This window comes from Sapajus apella, unplaced genomic scaffold (assembly GCF_009761245.1).
Source record: "Sapajus apella isolate SASKATOON/1434 unplaced genomic scaffold, GSC_monkey_1.0 scaffold1, whole genome shotgun sequence".
NCBI lineage: Eukaryota > Metazoa > Chordata > Mammalia > Primates > Cebidae > Sapajus > Sapajus apella.
In genome coordinates this window covers 13189523-13206632 of record NW_022436941.1, presented here as the reverse complement: position 1 = coordinate 13206632, position 17110 = coordinate 13189523, and the positions used below count along the sequence as shown (strand labels likewise).

General features: G+C 39.3%; 1 protein-coding gene across 1 annotated transcript in view; it reads left to right on the top strand.

The window, feature by feature from the left end:
- The window catches only part of MEGF10 (multiple EGF like domains 10), a 169047-nt gene that overhangs the window by 104401 nt on the left and 47536 nt on the right, over positions 1 to 17110 (top strand). The window contains exons 6-9 of the mRNA XM_032263422.1: positions 693 to 939; positions 2837 to 2957; positions 6669 to 6805; positions 14201 to 14413. Coding sequence (XP_032119313.1) covers positions 693 to 939; positions 2837 to 2957; positions 6669 to 6805; positions 14201 to 14413 — 718 coding nt within the window. The remainder of the gene's footprint in view (positions 1 to 692; positions 940 to 2836; positions 2958 to 6668; positions 6806 to 14200; positions 14414 to 17110) is intronic.

Sequence of the window (17110 nt, the reverse complement as noted above, 5' to 3'; positions counted from 1 at the left end):
TGATATCTTAAAAGTGCATCAGTATTTTCCATTTTAGAGTACTCTGGCCCAGACCTGTAGCAGGGTCAGCCCACTCCTCAGTACCTTTGCCTCTGGGTCCCCTCTCCCTTTTCACTGTCACTGCCTGTGACAGTGATCTGGACCTATTGCCATTTTTCCTGTTCCATCTCTCTGCCTCTCATTGTCAGCTCCTTCCACACACCTAGTAGAAGGCAAATCTGTGCTCTCCCTTCTTGCTTAAAATCTTTCACTACCAATCCCTTGTTCATAAGATGCAATAGAAACCCCTTAAAAGTCCCTGCATGAATTGATCATTCCCATCTGCCCAGCCAGCCTTCTCTTCTTGCAGAACCCCTGAACTCTTCCCAGCCCATTTCTCTAGCCATATCAAACTCCACACTCTGGATGCAGAAAACAGGCTGAGTAAAGGCACGGAGACTTTTTATTTATTTTTTGACATGATTGTCAATGAAGTGATAGTTATGCAATGGAGTGACAGGAGGTGGCCCAGTTGGTGCTGAGCACCAGATTGTGAAGCATTGCCATGGGTTGGGGTCAGGGCCCTGATGCCCAGCTAATGAAAGGCAATGAGAGATCACCAAGCCATTCTCCCCAAGAGGAGAAGAAATTTGGTTCTCCCTTACCCACACCCATGCTCTGATATCCTCCACTGTTTCTCTCCCCAACCTCAGCCTGCGATGGTGATCACTGGGGTCCCCACTGCACTAGCCGGTGCCAGTGCAAAAATGGGGCTCTGTGCAACCCCATCACTGGGGCTTGCCACTGCGCTGCAGGCTTCCGGGGCTGGCGCTGTGAGGACCGCTGTAAGCAGGGCACCTACGGTAACGACTGTCACCAGAGATGTCAGTGCCAGAATGGAGCCACCTGCGACCACGTCACGGGGGAATGCCGCTGCCCACCAGGATATACTGGAGCCTTGTAAGTCACATGCTACCCAGCAGCAGAGCAGAGCCCACCCACCCTCTCCATTCATGCTGCTGCTGTCATCATATTTCTTGTGCCTCGGTTTGCATTGCTGAAGAGTTACTGATGGGTCTAGACTGCAGGCACAGATACAGAAGTCAGCAGTGATGGTCACTAGGTGCTGCTGCTGTTTGGGCCCTGGACATCAGAGCCCAGCCTGAATCTAAGGGCCAGCTTCCATGCTTTCCTTTTAGCAAGGCAAAGAAAGAGAGGATCACTCAGGATGTTGAGTTGAATGGCACTATTTGGGGGTTGCTGGGCATATTTGGGATTCTGTTTGGATCTCCCGGCATTATGCTCATTTATACTCCTGGGTGTTACTTGTCCATGTTGTTTTGCTCTTTGTGGCAATTAATTAGCTGGGGAAAGTTTTGTGGGTTCAATGCATTAGAAGAGAGAGGAGAAAGATGTTAAAAATAGTTCATAATAAAAGATTGACTTAGGGATAAATATGTTACTTAACGCCTGTGGATACATATTGCTGTGTGAATGTGAAGATATATGTATTACGTCTATGTAGATTATGTGTACACACAGAGTTTAATTCTTTCTGAGGAACATTCAAGCAACTGCTTAACCTCCACTGTCTTTATTTTGCGGGAGGGGCATTCTTCAGTTCACTTCCATTCAGAAACAGAGTTAAGAGGCAGAAGTTGCTAAAAAAAAAAGTAAGAGATAGAAAAATCCTGTTCCCTTACTGAGAAAATTACATTTATAAATCACAGAACAAAAACTTGAAAAAACAAAGTGCAGCTGATTAGGTAAACACTTCCTGCCTACAGTGTTAAAAGTCTTTAGAGTGGAGCTAAAGAAAAAAATTGCATTAGCCTAGAAAGCCCTGATTGTCAGGAGAATTGATGATTGTCTCAAACCGTTTAATTGTTAATATTGCTTTTATGGATTTTCATCAAAGCCACAATTGAATAGAGCTCTGGGAAACTTGGAGCGATTTCCCAGAAGAGCAGGAAAGACAAAGGCTTAGAGAAGAAGGGCCATGCGACACGCAGTGGGGGGTGAAGGAAGGGAAACTTGGCAGTCAGGGGGAGAGGACGCAAGAAACAGATGATGATAAGGAGATCATGTCCTTTGCAGGGACATGGATGAAGGAGGATGCCATCATTCTCAGCAAAACTAACACAGGAACAGAAAACCAAACACCGCATAAGGGGGAGTTGAACAATGAGAACACAGGGACACAGGGAGGGGAACATCACACACTGGGGCCTGTCAGGTGTTGGTGGGGGAGAAGGGGGAGGGAGAACGTTAGGACAAATAGCTAATGCATGCAGGGCTTAAAACCTAGATGATGGGTTGATAGGTGCAGCAAACCGCCATGGCACATGTACACCTACATAACAAACCTGCACATTCTGCATATGTATCCCGGAACTTAAAGTAAAATAAAAAGATTTTTTAAAAATGGATGATGAATAGGTACAGAAAGGGTGTGATGTGCAACGTCTCAGTTTTCTTTGGGAATAAAACAAACACATAAACAAAGGTGAACTTAAATTGGAGCACAAGTGCTTTATAGGAACTACATGGAAAGTTCCTGTCACCAATGAGTGTTTGGCCAGTTTTCTTTCTCAGTGTTCTCAGATAGGACGGCTTCTCTTCAAACAGAAATGGCTTTATTAGAAAGTACCCCAAAACAAAGGGAAGGACTGGGTGACTCCTTAGAGACACTTCCAGGCAATATGATTAATGTTCTTGATGTTAATTAATTAAATGAACCATTATTGAACACAGAAAGCTTGTCTATTTTGGGGGACCTAGGTGCTGTTGTGCTTGTGAACCTGAGGGTCATGTGTCTGGGAAATACAGTTTCCTTTGTCCCACATTAATTCCTCAGCTGTGAGGATCTTTGTCCTCCTGGTAAACATGGTCCACAGTGCGAGCAGAGATGCCCTTGCCAAAATGGAGGAGTGTGTCATCATGTCACCGGAGAATGCTCTTGCCCTTCTGGCTGGATGGTAAGCTTCCTTCCCACCCCCCTCCCTGCCCCCACCCCAAAGTCACCCATTCCAGGATATTCAGTGAATACACATGTGGGAAACTTTAGCACAAAAGAAACTTACAATGATGGTTGAATATTCCAAAATTGGAAATAGCCATTTTAAAGCTGAAACTCTTCAGTTCTGAGAAGACAGAAGAAGGTGATTGAGTCCTAGACTTGAAGGGCATTAATGGTTGTCATGTAAAGGGTAGTGGCCATTTGCCCTGCATTTCCTCTAAGGATAAAAGAAAGAGAGACAAATATCTAGTCTCACACAATAGCCAGTGCTGATAAACACTGGATTTATGTAACAATCATTTTCATAATTTTGTTCCATGAATTGCTGTTGTTCTTTTGGGAACATTATTCTCAGCAGTATAAGTGTCATGTGAAAAAAAATTATATAAATCTGGGGACACATTGAGGTAAACCAGGTTTAGCGAGTATTGCAGGACTTCTCAGAGCCTTTAGTGTGATAATCCAAGAGGAAGCCATTCAATGTATTTTCCAAACTTTGACCAGGATACCCTTTCTTCACGTAGCAATTTCACATGCTTAGTGTTATGTAGAATACACAGTGGACAATTAGTTTCAAATTAGACATCTGAAATCAGGAAATATAATAATATTGATGTCATCTCTCTGAGTCAGTTTGTGCATATGTCTGTTTGAAGGCAGATGAGTGAGCAACCAGTATCTGCTTCCTTCATTAACAACGAACAGAGAAATGGCTTTTTTTTCTATCACCTTCTTTCTATGTCCATGAGCAGCTGTGAAGCTGTTCTTTCAGAGGTTACAAGGCACTTAATTGCCGAGACTCTTCTGTGCTCATTCAGCTTCACTTCTCCAAGGCTTTTCATTCTATTGATTCCCAACCTCCCTTCCTTAATCTCTTTGTCTTCTACTTTTCTAATCATCTCCTCTTTTACCTTTCATCTTAAAGATCTCTTTCTAAGCCTCCTTCTTCTACAAACTACTTCATTACAGGATTTTGTAGGTTGAAGTCTTGTCCTTCTCTTTTCTCACCAAAAATCCCTTGATGGTTTTCCTAGATTTTGATCTTACCTGTCCTGAGCTTCGATTTGTATTCGTCACCCCAACCTTGATAACCTATAGACACAAAGCCACCGACGGTTTGGGCAATGCCGAGGCTGGAGTCTCCGCAGCCAGACCTGGGAGTAGAATTGGTCTGTCATTGCCCTTTCTTGTGGCTATGGAACAAAGGAGAACTGGAGTCCACTTTTCAATGAGGGTCTTGGGAAGTAAAAGAGAGTTTAAGATTTCAAGGCCACTGGAGCAAGTATACAATAAATATCAGATCCCAGAGGGTCAGAAATGGTGAGTAGTCCAGACAAAGTGCGTTCTAGAAGCAGAGCATGGAGAAACAGCATAGGCAATGGAGCTAGAGGAAGAGGAGAACTTTAATTGAGTGACTGAGGATGAAGACAAAGTAAAAAAGGCTATTTAAGGACTACTGGGCAGGTTTGAGCAGGCCTGGCAAAGTCCATGTTAATAAATTTAATCCAAACTTGTATACCCAATTCTTTTGTAAGGCTACTCCTCTATCTCTTTGTCTTGGTTAAAACTAGCACTTCTCTCTTAGTTGCCTGAGGTAAAGGTGCTGGATTATTTTTGACTTCTTCTATTCTTTCATTTCCTGTACTCAGCCTTTTGCCAACATTGGTCTTTTGCAATGGAAGTGTTTTGCTGGGGCAGCAGGGTGTTGGGAACCCCATGCTCTTTGGATAAGAAACTGCAGGCCTTCGACTCCCAGGACTTCAGTGTAGATATTGTCTGTGGAGTTGCCCCACCTTGAGGCTGAAACTCTTCCCAGTTAGGGTGGTCAGGATGTGGGCTAAGGGTAACCACGGACTTGAGCTCTGAGTCCCAGTGCGTGGACAGATGGACCCTTTCTAGCGGCCCAAGGGAGCCTCCCCTCACCTCTTTCTGTGTCCTAGGCCCCTTACCTTGACAGAAGTTTCTTACTTCTGCTTCAAAAATGCTTCAGCTTTTTTTCCTCTCTGTATAACTGAGCTTTTAACTTATACTTCTCCTTTACAACATGTCATTTGTGCTATCATCCGAGGTGCTTTTCAAAGATGATACACATTCCTATTACACACACCCCTACGTATTTCAACTAAGAGAAATCACGTCCTCTTTAAAGCTGCTTGTGAAGGTTAATCCTTATGCATGAAGATATTTCAGTGCATTTCTGAAGCTTATGTGGACCATTATGGGTAGTTAAAGTTAGACCCTGAGAGAGTAAGAATTTTCACCCCTGCTTACCACAGACCAACCTTCAGCACGGTATTCCTACATTCACGCTTTTACGTCACACTAAGTATACCTTGTCATGCTAGAGTGGAGAGACAGAGCGATTTTCACATCTGTCCCTCCCCCCCCACATTGTGAGCTAATTGAGGGTTGTTACCTTATCTTTGATTCTTTGTGCTTAGCTCAACGCCTGGCATGTAGATGATTCTCAGTTAAGTGCCGATTCAAATCATCTCTCAAAGGCTTTTTTGATTCCAAGAGTCTGTGGATGAAATTTCCCTGTTTGTAGAGAGCTAGAAACCACCAGAGGAGACTTGATTAGCACACCAACTGCCTTTGTGGGTAGCCAGGAGTTAGAGGAAATGTATTTTCTTCTGCTGTCCAGAATAAACATTTAGGAAACCATCTGGCGTTCGCTAGCCTCCGATTTCAGAGTGCCCACAGTCTGCCTTTTTTTAGAAAGAGGGAGGACAGAGCAACAGCTTCCAATAGTGAAAAACATTAGAAAAATCCCTGTTATTTGGGATATGTTGTTTGTCTAATTATAACTCCAACAAATAGATGGGAAGCTATGAGCCCAAGTGATAAAGCCAAGTGAAGAAGAAGACAGAGTATTTCATTGGCTTATTGGTACAGCCTCTTATTCTAATCCATGCAGGATTGGAGTAAATGTAATGACTGTGCTTGACAAGACGGACAGCCTCTAGGGTGAGGAGAAATGTCCAAGTTACTCTCTTGATTTTTCTCCCCAGGAAATAAGCTTTCCGATTGATCTTGGCTCAGCAATGCTTATTGAATCTGCTGAAAATAAAATGTTTTTCTTCTGAAATAAATGTCTAGGTTCATTCCTTTAGAAGTCTTTCTTTGGCAATGTGATTGTTAATTCAGGTACACAAAATACCAATCCTGTGTTATGCTACATTTTAAGACATAAAGCCAATGATGACGTGTAATTTCTCTGGAACATATGGTAAAGCATTTGGATATTCCACGTGTGGCAGATGTTGCCATTTACGTAACGGATGCTCAGTAAGTATTGTTGACTTACTGTACATGGAAGACACATGGAAGAACACTTAGGAGGATTTATACATTCCTTAGGTTGCCATGATAATTTGATGCAACTTTGTCATAAACTTCAGTTTTTAATATGATTTTTCTTAAGATTAATATTCAGCCATCTTTGAATGTATCTTAAGATTTGGGCTTATTGAGTAATTAAGTCAATTTAGTATTTCCGACATTTTAAAGATGATTAACAGTTTATGTGTTCTAAAATTCCCTTATCTAATTTTCTTGCAGCCCTGGTCCCCTATCCCTCCTTTCTATTTCCTCTCTTTTCTTCTTCATCCTCCAGTCGTCTTTCCCTGGCTGGAGGCCCATCTAATTTTCCAAGTCTCTTTGAATGCAGGGCACAGTGTGTGGTCAGCCTTGCCCCGAGGGTCGCTTTGGAAAGAACTGTTCTCAAGAATGCCAGTGCCATAATGGAGGGACGTGTGATGCTGCCACAGGCCAATGTCATTGCAGTCCAGGATACACAGGGGAACGGTAAGGGATGCCCTTGTATTTCTCTGACTGTTTATAATGGTGTGAAAGGAAAGTTTGTGGGGTCCAGGGAACATCTTCAGTACCATGCGTCCGTGACTATTCCGTAATATTTCAGAAGCAGCTAAACAGCATCAATCTGTTTGGCAGATTCTATCCTAATTTAGTGTATAGAAATTGAGTCATAAATAGCAATGGTGAGTTGAAGATAACAGAAAAAGCACTAAAGAAAAAGACCATAAAATATCAGCTATTCAGAACCCATGATGAATATGTCATTCTAAAGTGTTGAGTGTTTAGGACTGCCGCTTACATTTTAAGTATTTGGAGATAGATTTATTTTTAAATGGGATGTGTACTTAGGTACCTTTCAAAAGTATAAAGTTACTTTCTTATGATTCAGTATAGCCTTAAGAACATTCATCATTGTATTGTGTGGTGGTGATAGAGTCAGATCTGCTGAGACTTCTAGGGCTCTCTGGTCCCACATAAAACAGGAAAAAATGGCTGTGCTTGTGTGGGTCTTACTGCCCTGTTTATCATCGTCTGTATTAGATGGTAAACTGTTGCCTCTGAGAGCTTTGTACACCCTACTTCTTTTTCTTTAATATTTTTCTTTTTACTTTTTGTGGTACATAGTAGGTGTATATATTTATGGAGTACACGAGATGTTCTGATACAGGCATGCAGTGTGCAGCAGGCACATCATGTGGAATGGGGTATTCATCCTCCCAAGCATTTATCCTTTGAGTTACAAGCAATTCAGTTATACTCTTCAAATTCTTTCAGAAAGTACAATTAAGTTGTTATTGACCATAGCCACCCTATTATGCTACCAAATCGTAGGTCTTATTCATTCTTTCTCATTTTTTGTGCCCATCAACCATCCCCATCTCCCTACACCCTCCCACTGTCCTGCCCAATCTGGTGACCATCCTTCTACTCTCTGTGTCCATGAGTTCAATTGTTGTGATTTTTAGAGCCCACAAATAAGTGAAAACATGAGATGTTTGTGTTTCTATGCCTGGCTTATTTCATTTAACATAATAATCTCCAGTTCCAGCCATGTTGCAAATGACTGGATCTCATTCTTTTTGTGGTGGAATAGTACTCCATTGTGTATATGTACCACATTTCCTTATTCATTCATCTGCTGATGACACTTAGATTGCTTCCAAATCTTAGCTATTGTAAACAGTGCTGCAACAAACATACAAGTGCAGATATTGCTTCCATATACTGATTTCCTTTCTTTGGATATATTCCCAGCAGTGGGATTGCTGGATCATAAGGTAGCTCAATTTTTAGTTTTCCGAGGAAGCTCCAAACTGTTCTCCATAGTGGTTGTACTAATTTACATTCCCATTTACAGTGTACAAGGGTTCCCTTTTCTGCACATCCTCGCCAGCATTTGTTGTTGCCTGTCTTTTGGAAATAAGTCATTTTTAACTGGGTTGAGATCGTATATCATTGTAGTTTTGAATTGCATTTCTCTAATGATCCGTGGTGTTGAACACTTTTTTATATGCCTGTTTCCCATTTGTATGTCTTCTTTTGAGAAATGTCTATCCAAATCTTTTGCCTATTTCTGATTGGGATATTAGACTTTTTCTATAGAATTGTTTGAGCTCCTGGTTATTAGGCTGGTGCAAAAGTAATTGAAGTTTTTGCCATTCGAAGTAATAGTGAAGATTGCAATTACTTTTGCACCAACCTGTAATCTCTTGTCAGATAGATAGTTTGCAAATATCTTATCCCATTCTGTGGGTGGTCTCTTCACTTTGTTGCTTGTATCCTTTGCTGTGCAGAAGGTTTTGAACTTGATGTGTGCATCCTTCTTTTAATATGCTCTTGAATCTGTCATGTCCTGGAAGACTAGTTAGCCAAGCTCACTGTGTAGGATTAGAGAAGAGACTTGAGAGGCAGAAGGGCACGGTGATGAAAAACAGCCATTTGGAACCTAAGTTTAGCTCAGTGTGTCCCTGGAAACACTTTGTCTGTAACATCCTAATAATAATTGTGCTGCTCTCTAGGTTGTTATGAGGATTAATGTGTTAAAACATTTAAATCAGCCCTGGAACTTATCAATATTAGATATTATTATTCTAGAACAATTTCTATGAACTGTGTAAATACTAGTGATTATCAATTTGAGTAATGTTTATGAGCTGTATAAATATTAGCTCTCATTATTTTTATGATGTCTGTGAACTAAGAATTCCTTCAACTTTTTTTTCCTATTTTTTCTTCTTTCTAAAATCCTGTTCTAATTTTGTGACTTTTAATAAGATACTGTCAGGTTTGTTCCCTCCTCCCTCCATGTTACATGCTGCATTTTCTTATTAAATTTATTTCTGAGTATTTTGTAATTTTTTAAAATTTTCATTTCTGCCTCTAATTGGGTATTTCTAGTTGAAGAAAAAACTTGCTTTTGAACATTTACTTTTAAATTTATTCATACTACCAAACTTTTAAGGTAATTTTAATATTGTTTTTGGCAAACTCTGGAGTTATTTCGTTATACTATCATATCATCTACAAATACACGTTAGTCTTTTCTTTTTAATATTTATAATGATTATTTTATTTCCTTGAATTGTTGCATAAATTTGAACCTCCAAATTAATGTTGACAAACTGCAGTGAAAGTAAAAATCCCTGTCTTGTTCCCAAGATTATTGGAAATAGCTTCAGTATAGCTTCATGTTTGCTGTTTGTTTTTAGTAAATTGTTTTCTTCATTCTTAATTTTTTAAATTCCTTTTTTTAATTAAAAACTTTTGCTAATAGTAGCCACTTAATGTCATTAAATGCTTTTTTGTCTTTTGCTAACATAATTCCATATTTTTCCTTTAATTTTTTCATGCTATGAATTTTTCAAACCCTTAGTACATAGTTTTCATAACATGTAATTGGGGTACTCAGAAAGATTTTGTAACTGACATCCTAGTTTTAGGTTGTATTTTGGATAGATTAGGCTATTAGATAATTTCTGGATCCATGTAACATCTTATTATAGATAAATGAGTTGGATAGGAGAGGCACAAGGCCAAGCACAATCTTAATAATAGTTTTTTGTCATATTTTAGGGTACTAAAATGTCAATAAAATTATTTTCTTGCCATCTAGGGATTTAAGTTTCAAATTAGAGGCAGCACAAGAACAAGAAACATACAAGGCTAATAAGCTTATACTTATTTCATCTGGAATACAGGGAAAGGGAATAACAGTTAATTTTCAGATAAATTTTACATTTGAGCCAAGGAAGGTCAGGAGCCAGAGAAAGAGAAGGCAAGTAAAGAGAGAACTTGCTTCTCGACCTGCTGCTCTTGTAACTATTGTTTTTCTGATGAGCCAGTGACATGATTCCTGTTTTCAGCTGTCATCCCTGTGTGGGTTCTAGAGTTCACACACATACACACATACAAAGACAACAAACACACTTGTCACTATGAAAGGACAACAGTGAACGGCCATGAGGCAACCTGTGGCAGGAGGTGTGGGGAGAAAGGACTTGATGGACTGGGATCTTAACTTGCCACTTCCCTTGTTTTGAGAAGTCAGTGAAATTTGATCATTGAGGTTAGGGCAGAGGGCTGCTGGCCCTACCAGCCGACAGAGCATTCCCAGGATGTGGGGACAGCCCTCCCGGCCAGAGGGAAATAAGAAATATCCAAACAGGCACCTTGTAGGCTGGCAGAGCAGCGCATGGGATGCCCAAATAAAAAGCATTAGGGTTTGTGGAAAGGTTGAGAGGATATTGTGGTGAGTAAATGTAATATGGCACAGTCAAGTAAGAGTGAAGAGGCGATGGTTTCCAGATCCTCAAAAAACTCCTTCTGAAGGGGTTAAAAAAGAGTTTTGAATGCTGATGGTGCTGCCCTAGAATTACCCTGGGCCTTGCAACAGCCTCGCATGGGCCCATGAACATGACTGGTGATCAGCGAGTGTTAGTTGGATGAAGGGATGTGTGAATCAGTGATGAACTTCCCAAAACAGCTCTGCCAAGTCTGTGTTCCATATTACCCTGAAGGTGAAGATAAATGGGGGTGAAAGGAGGTGAGGTCAAAAATTATAGACAGGAATTGGGGGAATGCAGCATTGGTCGTCAATGGAGGAACTCTTTCCTGTGTCTAGGAGCGTGGAAATGTTGGCTGTTTCCAAGTGCTTTTTATATTTCCCCCAGAGCAGCAGTTCCAGATGTTAGAAAGGTAGGCAGCTGATTCATAGATCCCAGGTTTAATGAGGAACGTGATTCTTTCACACTAAATCATGGTTTGGTCTAACTATTCCAATCACTCTAGGGAAGGACATGCTCAGAAGGACAGGCATGAAAGCGGTACCTGTCACCCCTTACACGTTAACTCACTTCCTTTTTTCCTGAAGTTCACAATGACATGCAACATAATAATAGAAATGGTATTAAAACAAGTCTATAACTCTCATTGGTTTTGGAAAGTGATGTTTTAATACTTTATCTCTACTTAATGCTTATCCATTCTTACCAATTCCAAAACATTGCTTGAAATGTAAAAAAAATTAGAAACCCCAAATTTCCATATTTCTACTGTGGCTGATCTTTATTGCTGCTATATCTTTATTACTTTTCTGCTCTCTGTCCTAAGAAAATGCATTTCCTCTTTTACTGATTTCTGAAAGCTTTTCCTGTTCCATTTGGGATGACCCCAGAAGCAGCATTAAGGGCATAAAATTTGTTGGGAAATGGCGCTTCTTGAAGATAAAATGACCAAAAAGAAGATAAGACTGCTTAATAAAAACTTTGAATGCAGCCAATCAGAAAGGCATCAGCTATTTTATGATTACGTTTATTTTCAAGATGGAAAATATATACTTTTAGAAAGATATCCTACCATTTTGCTTTGGTGGATAGAAATAAACCTACTATTATTAACAGAATTGTCTTACAAGTGTAACATTCACAAAAAATAAAGTGAGAATATGAACACAGCTTAAATAATGACTGCTTTAGTAAGTAAAATTCAAATAGGATTTTTTGTTTTATATTTATAATACAAACTAGTAGTGTGTTTAATTGTAGGTTAGAAAGGTAAATATGGGTCAAGACCAGCTATTATAGATTTTATTTTTCCTGAGAAAGGAAGTCTGCCAAGATATGATAAAATATACACACTGGTTCCCTGTAATTTGGTAACAGATACTTTCCCAGGCTTCCCATCTATACTACTTGGAACCACTTTTAAAGCTGTGCTTTTTACCAAGTTGAAATCATGAAGATAGGTCAAAACTTAAAATTTGGGTTTGTTTTCAAATTCTTTTGGGAGAGAGAAGTGATATTATTTATCTTTATCTTTTTTCCTTTTGGTACTGATTTGCAAGAAAATCTAACAGACAGGTTGAAAAGTTGTCTTGTCAGCCTTCGGTAGGAGCCAGGATGAGACCAAATTATTGTACCTAAGCATTTCTTTCTTTGAAGTTTATATCTTTAAGGAATAAACTAAATGACTTGGCTTATTGAAGCTTCTTAAAGGTTAAAAACAAAGAGCACTTTTATTTTTAAAAATACACTCTGGTCCAAAAATAGGTTTACCATGTATAACTTTTAGGCACACATTTTATTTTATGCTGAGTATTATTAGTTCAATTACTCCATAACTTTTCTAATGGTTTGTTGAGCAGTTGAAGGTTTCCTGTTGACAAATACACCTGAAGATGTCTAGAATCTGTGAAACTAAATTTACACAAGATTCTTTTCCTTGTCTCCATCATATTAAATATATGCTAGAGCCGGAGGTAACCAGAAAAGTATTGAAGGGGGCTGGTCCAAGTGGCTCATCCCCATAATCCCAACGCTTTGGGAGGCTGAAGTGGGAGGATCACTTGAGTCTAGGAGTTTGAAACCAGCCTGGGTAACATAGCAAGACCTTGCCTTTACAAAAAATTTAAAAATTAGCCTGGCATGGTGTTGAGTGCCTGTGGTCCTAGGTACTCAGGAGGCAGAGGTGGGAGGGTCACTTGAGTCCAGGAGTTTGAGGTTACAGTGAGCTATGATGGCACCACTGCACTTCAGTCTGGGTGACAGAGGCAGACCCTGTGTTCCCCCGCAAAAAATTATCAAGATTTGTCCTCTACACTGAAATAGAATTCCTCCCACCCTGGTATTGTTACTTGTTGCACCCTATCATTAAAAATATGCAAAGCTTTGTGGAAACAGTATTTCTTTGAAGTATGTTTCTTTTCTGTTTCTTTTAAGTGTGCTTGAATTTGTTATTATGCCTTGCTGCTCACATTATACAGATCTAAAAAATGCAAGGCTGACCTACATTTTTTACTCTGGTTCTGGCCTGACTTAAGAGCCACATGGGAAGTGGCTGCCCAGACAAAGTGTACCCTTCTTGCGGCAAGTACTGGGCTGGGTGAAGCCCTGTCTCCCTCTCCCTTGGCAGAAAGCTCGCCTTCTGCCACAGAGAGCCAGTCACCTGGCTTAGTCAAAAAGGAACTTGGCTAGTCTAACTATTTGTGCTTTCCATGGAGCAATGAAAGATCATTTTCTCTTTTCTATCATGATTCCCTCTAGCAACTCAGCTTCCCACCTCATTCACCTTACCTAGAGCATATCCCTTCTCCTGGGCAGAGCTCCAATGCCATTTTTAAGAAGACAATAAAGTGAATTTTTGACGGCTGATCTTTACTCCTTGTCATTTGCAGCCCTTCTTCCCTACAGAGGGCAAAACCTCACTAGCCAATCGTTTCAGTTAGAAAACTCCAAGCTTTTCTACTGGCAGGCACTTCTCACGTTGGAATCGAGGACATCTGATTTTGGTAGCTCAGAGTTTCCCAAATCTAAAAAGGACTTGGCTTATTAGTTACAGAACTTTCTAACTGAGGAGTAATGATTATCATTCAGCTTTGAACGAGAGTAGAAACATGGCTAAGATTAAAAATTAATGTCCACACGAAAGCCAAGAGAATTAAAAGTTAGTTCAAATTTGACACAAAGTTTTCTCTTTGGAATCAGGAAAGTATGTTTTGAAATGTCACAATTATGTACTGGGACTAACATTTGAAAATTTCTTTTCTCATTTTCTTAGCATCCGCTAAAGTGCTATGTAACTTTGGCAGATACTAAGTGTAAACATGTCTCATGTGCTAAGCTCATATTTTGATTTTGGTTTCATCTTTTGTTGTTGTTGTTATTTATTTTGTTTTTGTTTTCTACAGGTCATGCTGCTGTTAACACTATATGTAGCCAGAGTAATGCATCTTAATGCTTTTCATCCCTGCAATGGGACAATCACTAAATAATTGCCAGAGCAAAAAAGCCGTTCAATTTGTGCATAACAAAGCCATTCTGAATCAACCATTTATTTTCGCATGGCACTAACTAATCTTTCTCCTTGCTCCTGCCTCTTGCTTGGTAGGTGCCAAGATGAGTGTCCTGTTGGGACCTATGGTGCTCGCTGTGCTGAAGCCTGCCAGTGTGTCAATGGAGGGAAGTGTTATCACGTGAGCGGTGCGTGCCTCTGCGAAGCAGGCTTTGCGGGCGAGCGCTGTGAGGCACGCGTGTGTCCCGAGGGGCTCTACGGCATCCAATGTGACAAACGGTGCCCCTGCCACCTGGACAACACTCATAGGTGAGTGTCGGCTTCCCTGGAAGGACATGTCCTATCAAAGTTTAACTTCGGTTTTCAGGATTTGGAAGGAGACATTGATAGAGTGGTTCTCATCCCGGTCCCCTTCCTGCCTCTAGGCTATTCTGGGCAGGAAACGCTAAGTAAGGGAAGACTTTTTAACTTAATGAGTGATGGTCTACATCAGAGGTGCTAAAATTGTTTAATGGTCACTGGTGGATATCAAATTCTATTCTCTATTAATGACCACTGATAAAAACGAAATTTGCTGAGGTTAGTAGAACTTTCCCCTAAGCAAGGGATTCTGTGACATTCCCTTAGAAGCAAAGATGCGATGAGAGACAAGGAGTTCAGCCAAGTTTAGTATGCAAAAATATCATAAAATGATTCTTACTGCAGCATATTTTATTTGACAGCACATCTGTGGAAGAAAAAAAAAGGCTAGAGAGAGGAAGTGTACTGGTGGAAGTTTTGTGGAAATGCTTCACATGTGGCTGTCACATGTGAAATATCTCTTTTGAATTGATTACTGTGACATAGAACTCACAAGGGACTTTTAGCTCAAAAACCTCTCGAAGAATTTGAGAACAGGAAACCATGATCCCACCCACCCTACTGTACATTGTCTGCCCTGAAAATATCTTCTTACCCCTGTTTCTTCTTTACCTACCTCAGGGACTAGATACACATAACTTAGAATTCTGGACCTCCTTTGCAGACTGCTGGAAAAGCTGAGTTTGACAAAAATGTAGCGTATTATGTAGAGGTTCATATCTTACCAGAATGACTTTTATTTGCATTCAGCACAACTGTTACTTCATTTATACTTCTGAAAGATAACTTGTAGCCACATCAAATCCCAAATGCACAAAAGTTAAAAGTAAACAAAAGCATGTGGTTTGTCTCTTCTTTAAACCATTGTTATTATTATCGTCAGTAACCAAAACATAGAGTTTGCACTCAGTGTGTGTGTGCATGTGTATGTATGCTGGAATACATTTTAGTGGAACATATCAAAGAAATGTATTGTCAATATGATTCAACTAACTTTGTAAGCCACATTAGTCAACTTTTGGTTTTCTTCATTGGAAAATACTGCTTTTCTTTACATGAAAAGTTTATGTAAATATTTGGGGGAATAAAAATGAATAATCTCCACAGGGTTTTGTTTTTCAAAAGTAAGCCTCATATAGTGATGACTAAGAACATTACACCAGTATGCTGTTTCATTGTATATAGACACAACTGAAATCAAATGGAATAATAAATCTATGCAAAGGAAGAGCTGTGCTATCAGAAGAATTAGAGAAGCAGAGAGCATGCTGGTTTTGTTGGATTGGATACCATGTTAGTAGTGGCAAGGTGCAAAGTGGAGAATTATTTAATTGATGGCAAAACTGTGGTAATTTTGACATAGGTCGTATGTACCTAAACATGTACGTGCTAACAAAGAAGTACATGACATTGACAATTTCATAGATCAGTAACACTAAAATCTATCTAATAATGTATACCAAATAATCAGAATAATTATTTAAAAATCAGCCTTTTCATGATTTTGTAAATCATGAAATGTATTTTTAAAAATTAGCTTTTACACATTTCTATTAAAACAAATTTAATGTTGATTATATGACTCTATCTTATTGAATTCATCATTGGAGCCATCTGTCTGATTCTTATATCATGAACTTCCACATGTAAAATTTCTGGAAGGCCAAGATCCCTTCAAACCAAAAGGCATAGAGTCCCTGTATTAATTGAAACTCTAGTTTGTTCACATTATCATTTATCAAGCAAGTGGAGCTTTGCTGTTACATAACTTATGATGTACTAAAGCCTTTCATTATAATTAATGAGATAATAAATATGATGTAAATTAATAATGTGCATCATCTTTAGGTACATACTGAGTTCTGTGGATATACACATTGAGAGGGTGAGAGGGGTGACTGAACCATGCATCTCCAGGATCTAGCAGGCTAGCCTGGGTTTTTCACATGGTAACTGGCTTCTAAAAGCAATAGAAGACAGGACAGACCCCAATGTACAAACAGTTTTTAAGCCTTTGGTTGTGTCTTGTTTGCTAATGTCCCTTTAGATAAGGCAAGTCAACTAACCAAGTCCAGATTCAATATACTCCACCTCTTGATGGGAGGTGTTGCAAATAATTCGTAGCCATTTTTATTTTGCAATCTATCACAGGGTTGAAATGAATTTAAATATATTTATAAGTAATATTAGTATTTTAAACCTTAGCGCTATTATCGAGCCTAAAGACATTCACTGTGACCTGAACTTTTCAACTGAAAACTAACTGTTTTGATGGAAATGATTTTGAACAAGAAAATAAAATTTGAGATTTAATGATATTCCACTTGCAATATAGAGAAATAGATTAGCTACCATTGGTAATAAAGACATTTAATAGCCATGGACAAGCCGGATGTGCCTATTTGCAAATATCACGTAATGGTCATTACATTTGAGCATTAATAACATCTAAGGAAATGAATAAAAGGAAGTTCAATGACTGTTTCAGCCAATATTATATAGTATTGGACTTTTGTGTAATTCAACTATTAAATCAAACGCTTTCCTAGAATATATGTATATGGTTATATGTGTGTATAAGTGACAAATATTTCCATATGTGTATAATCCTATTTTTATCTAAACAAAGCAATCTGTTCTTTAGAC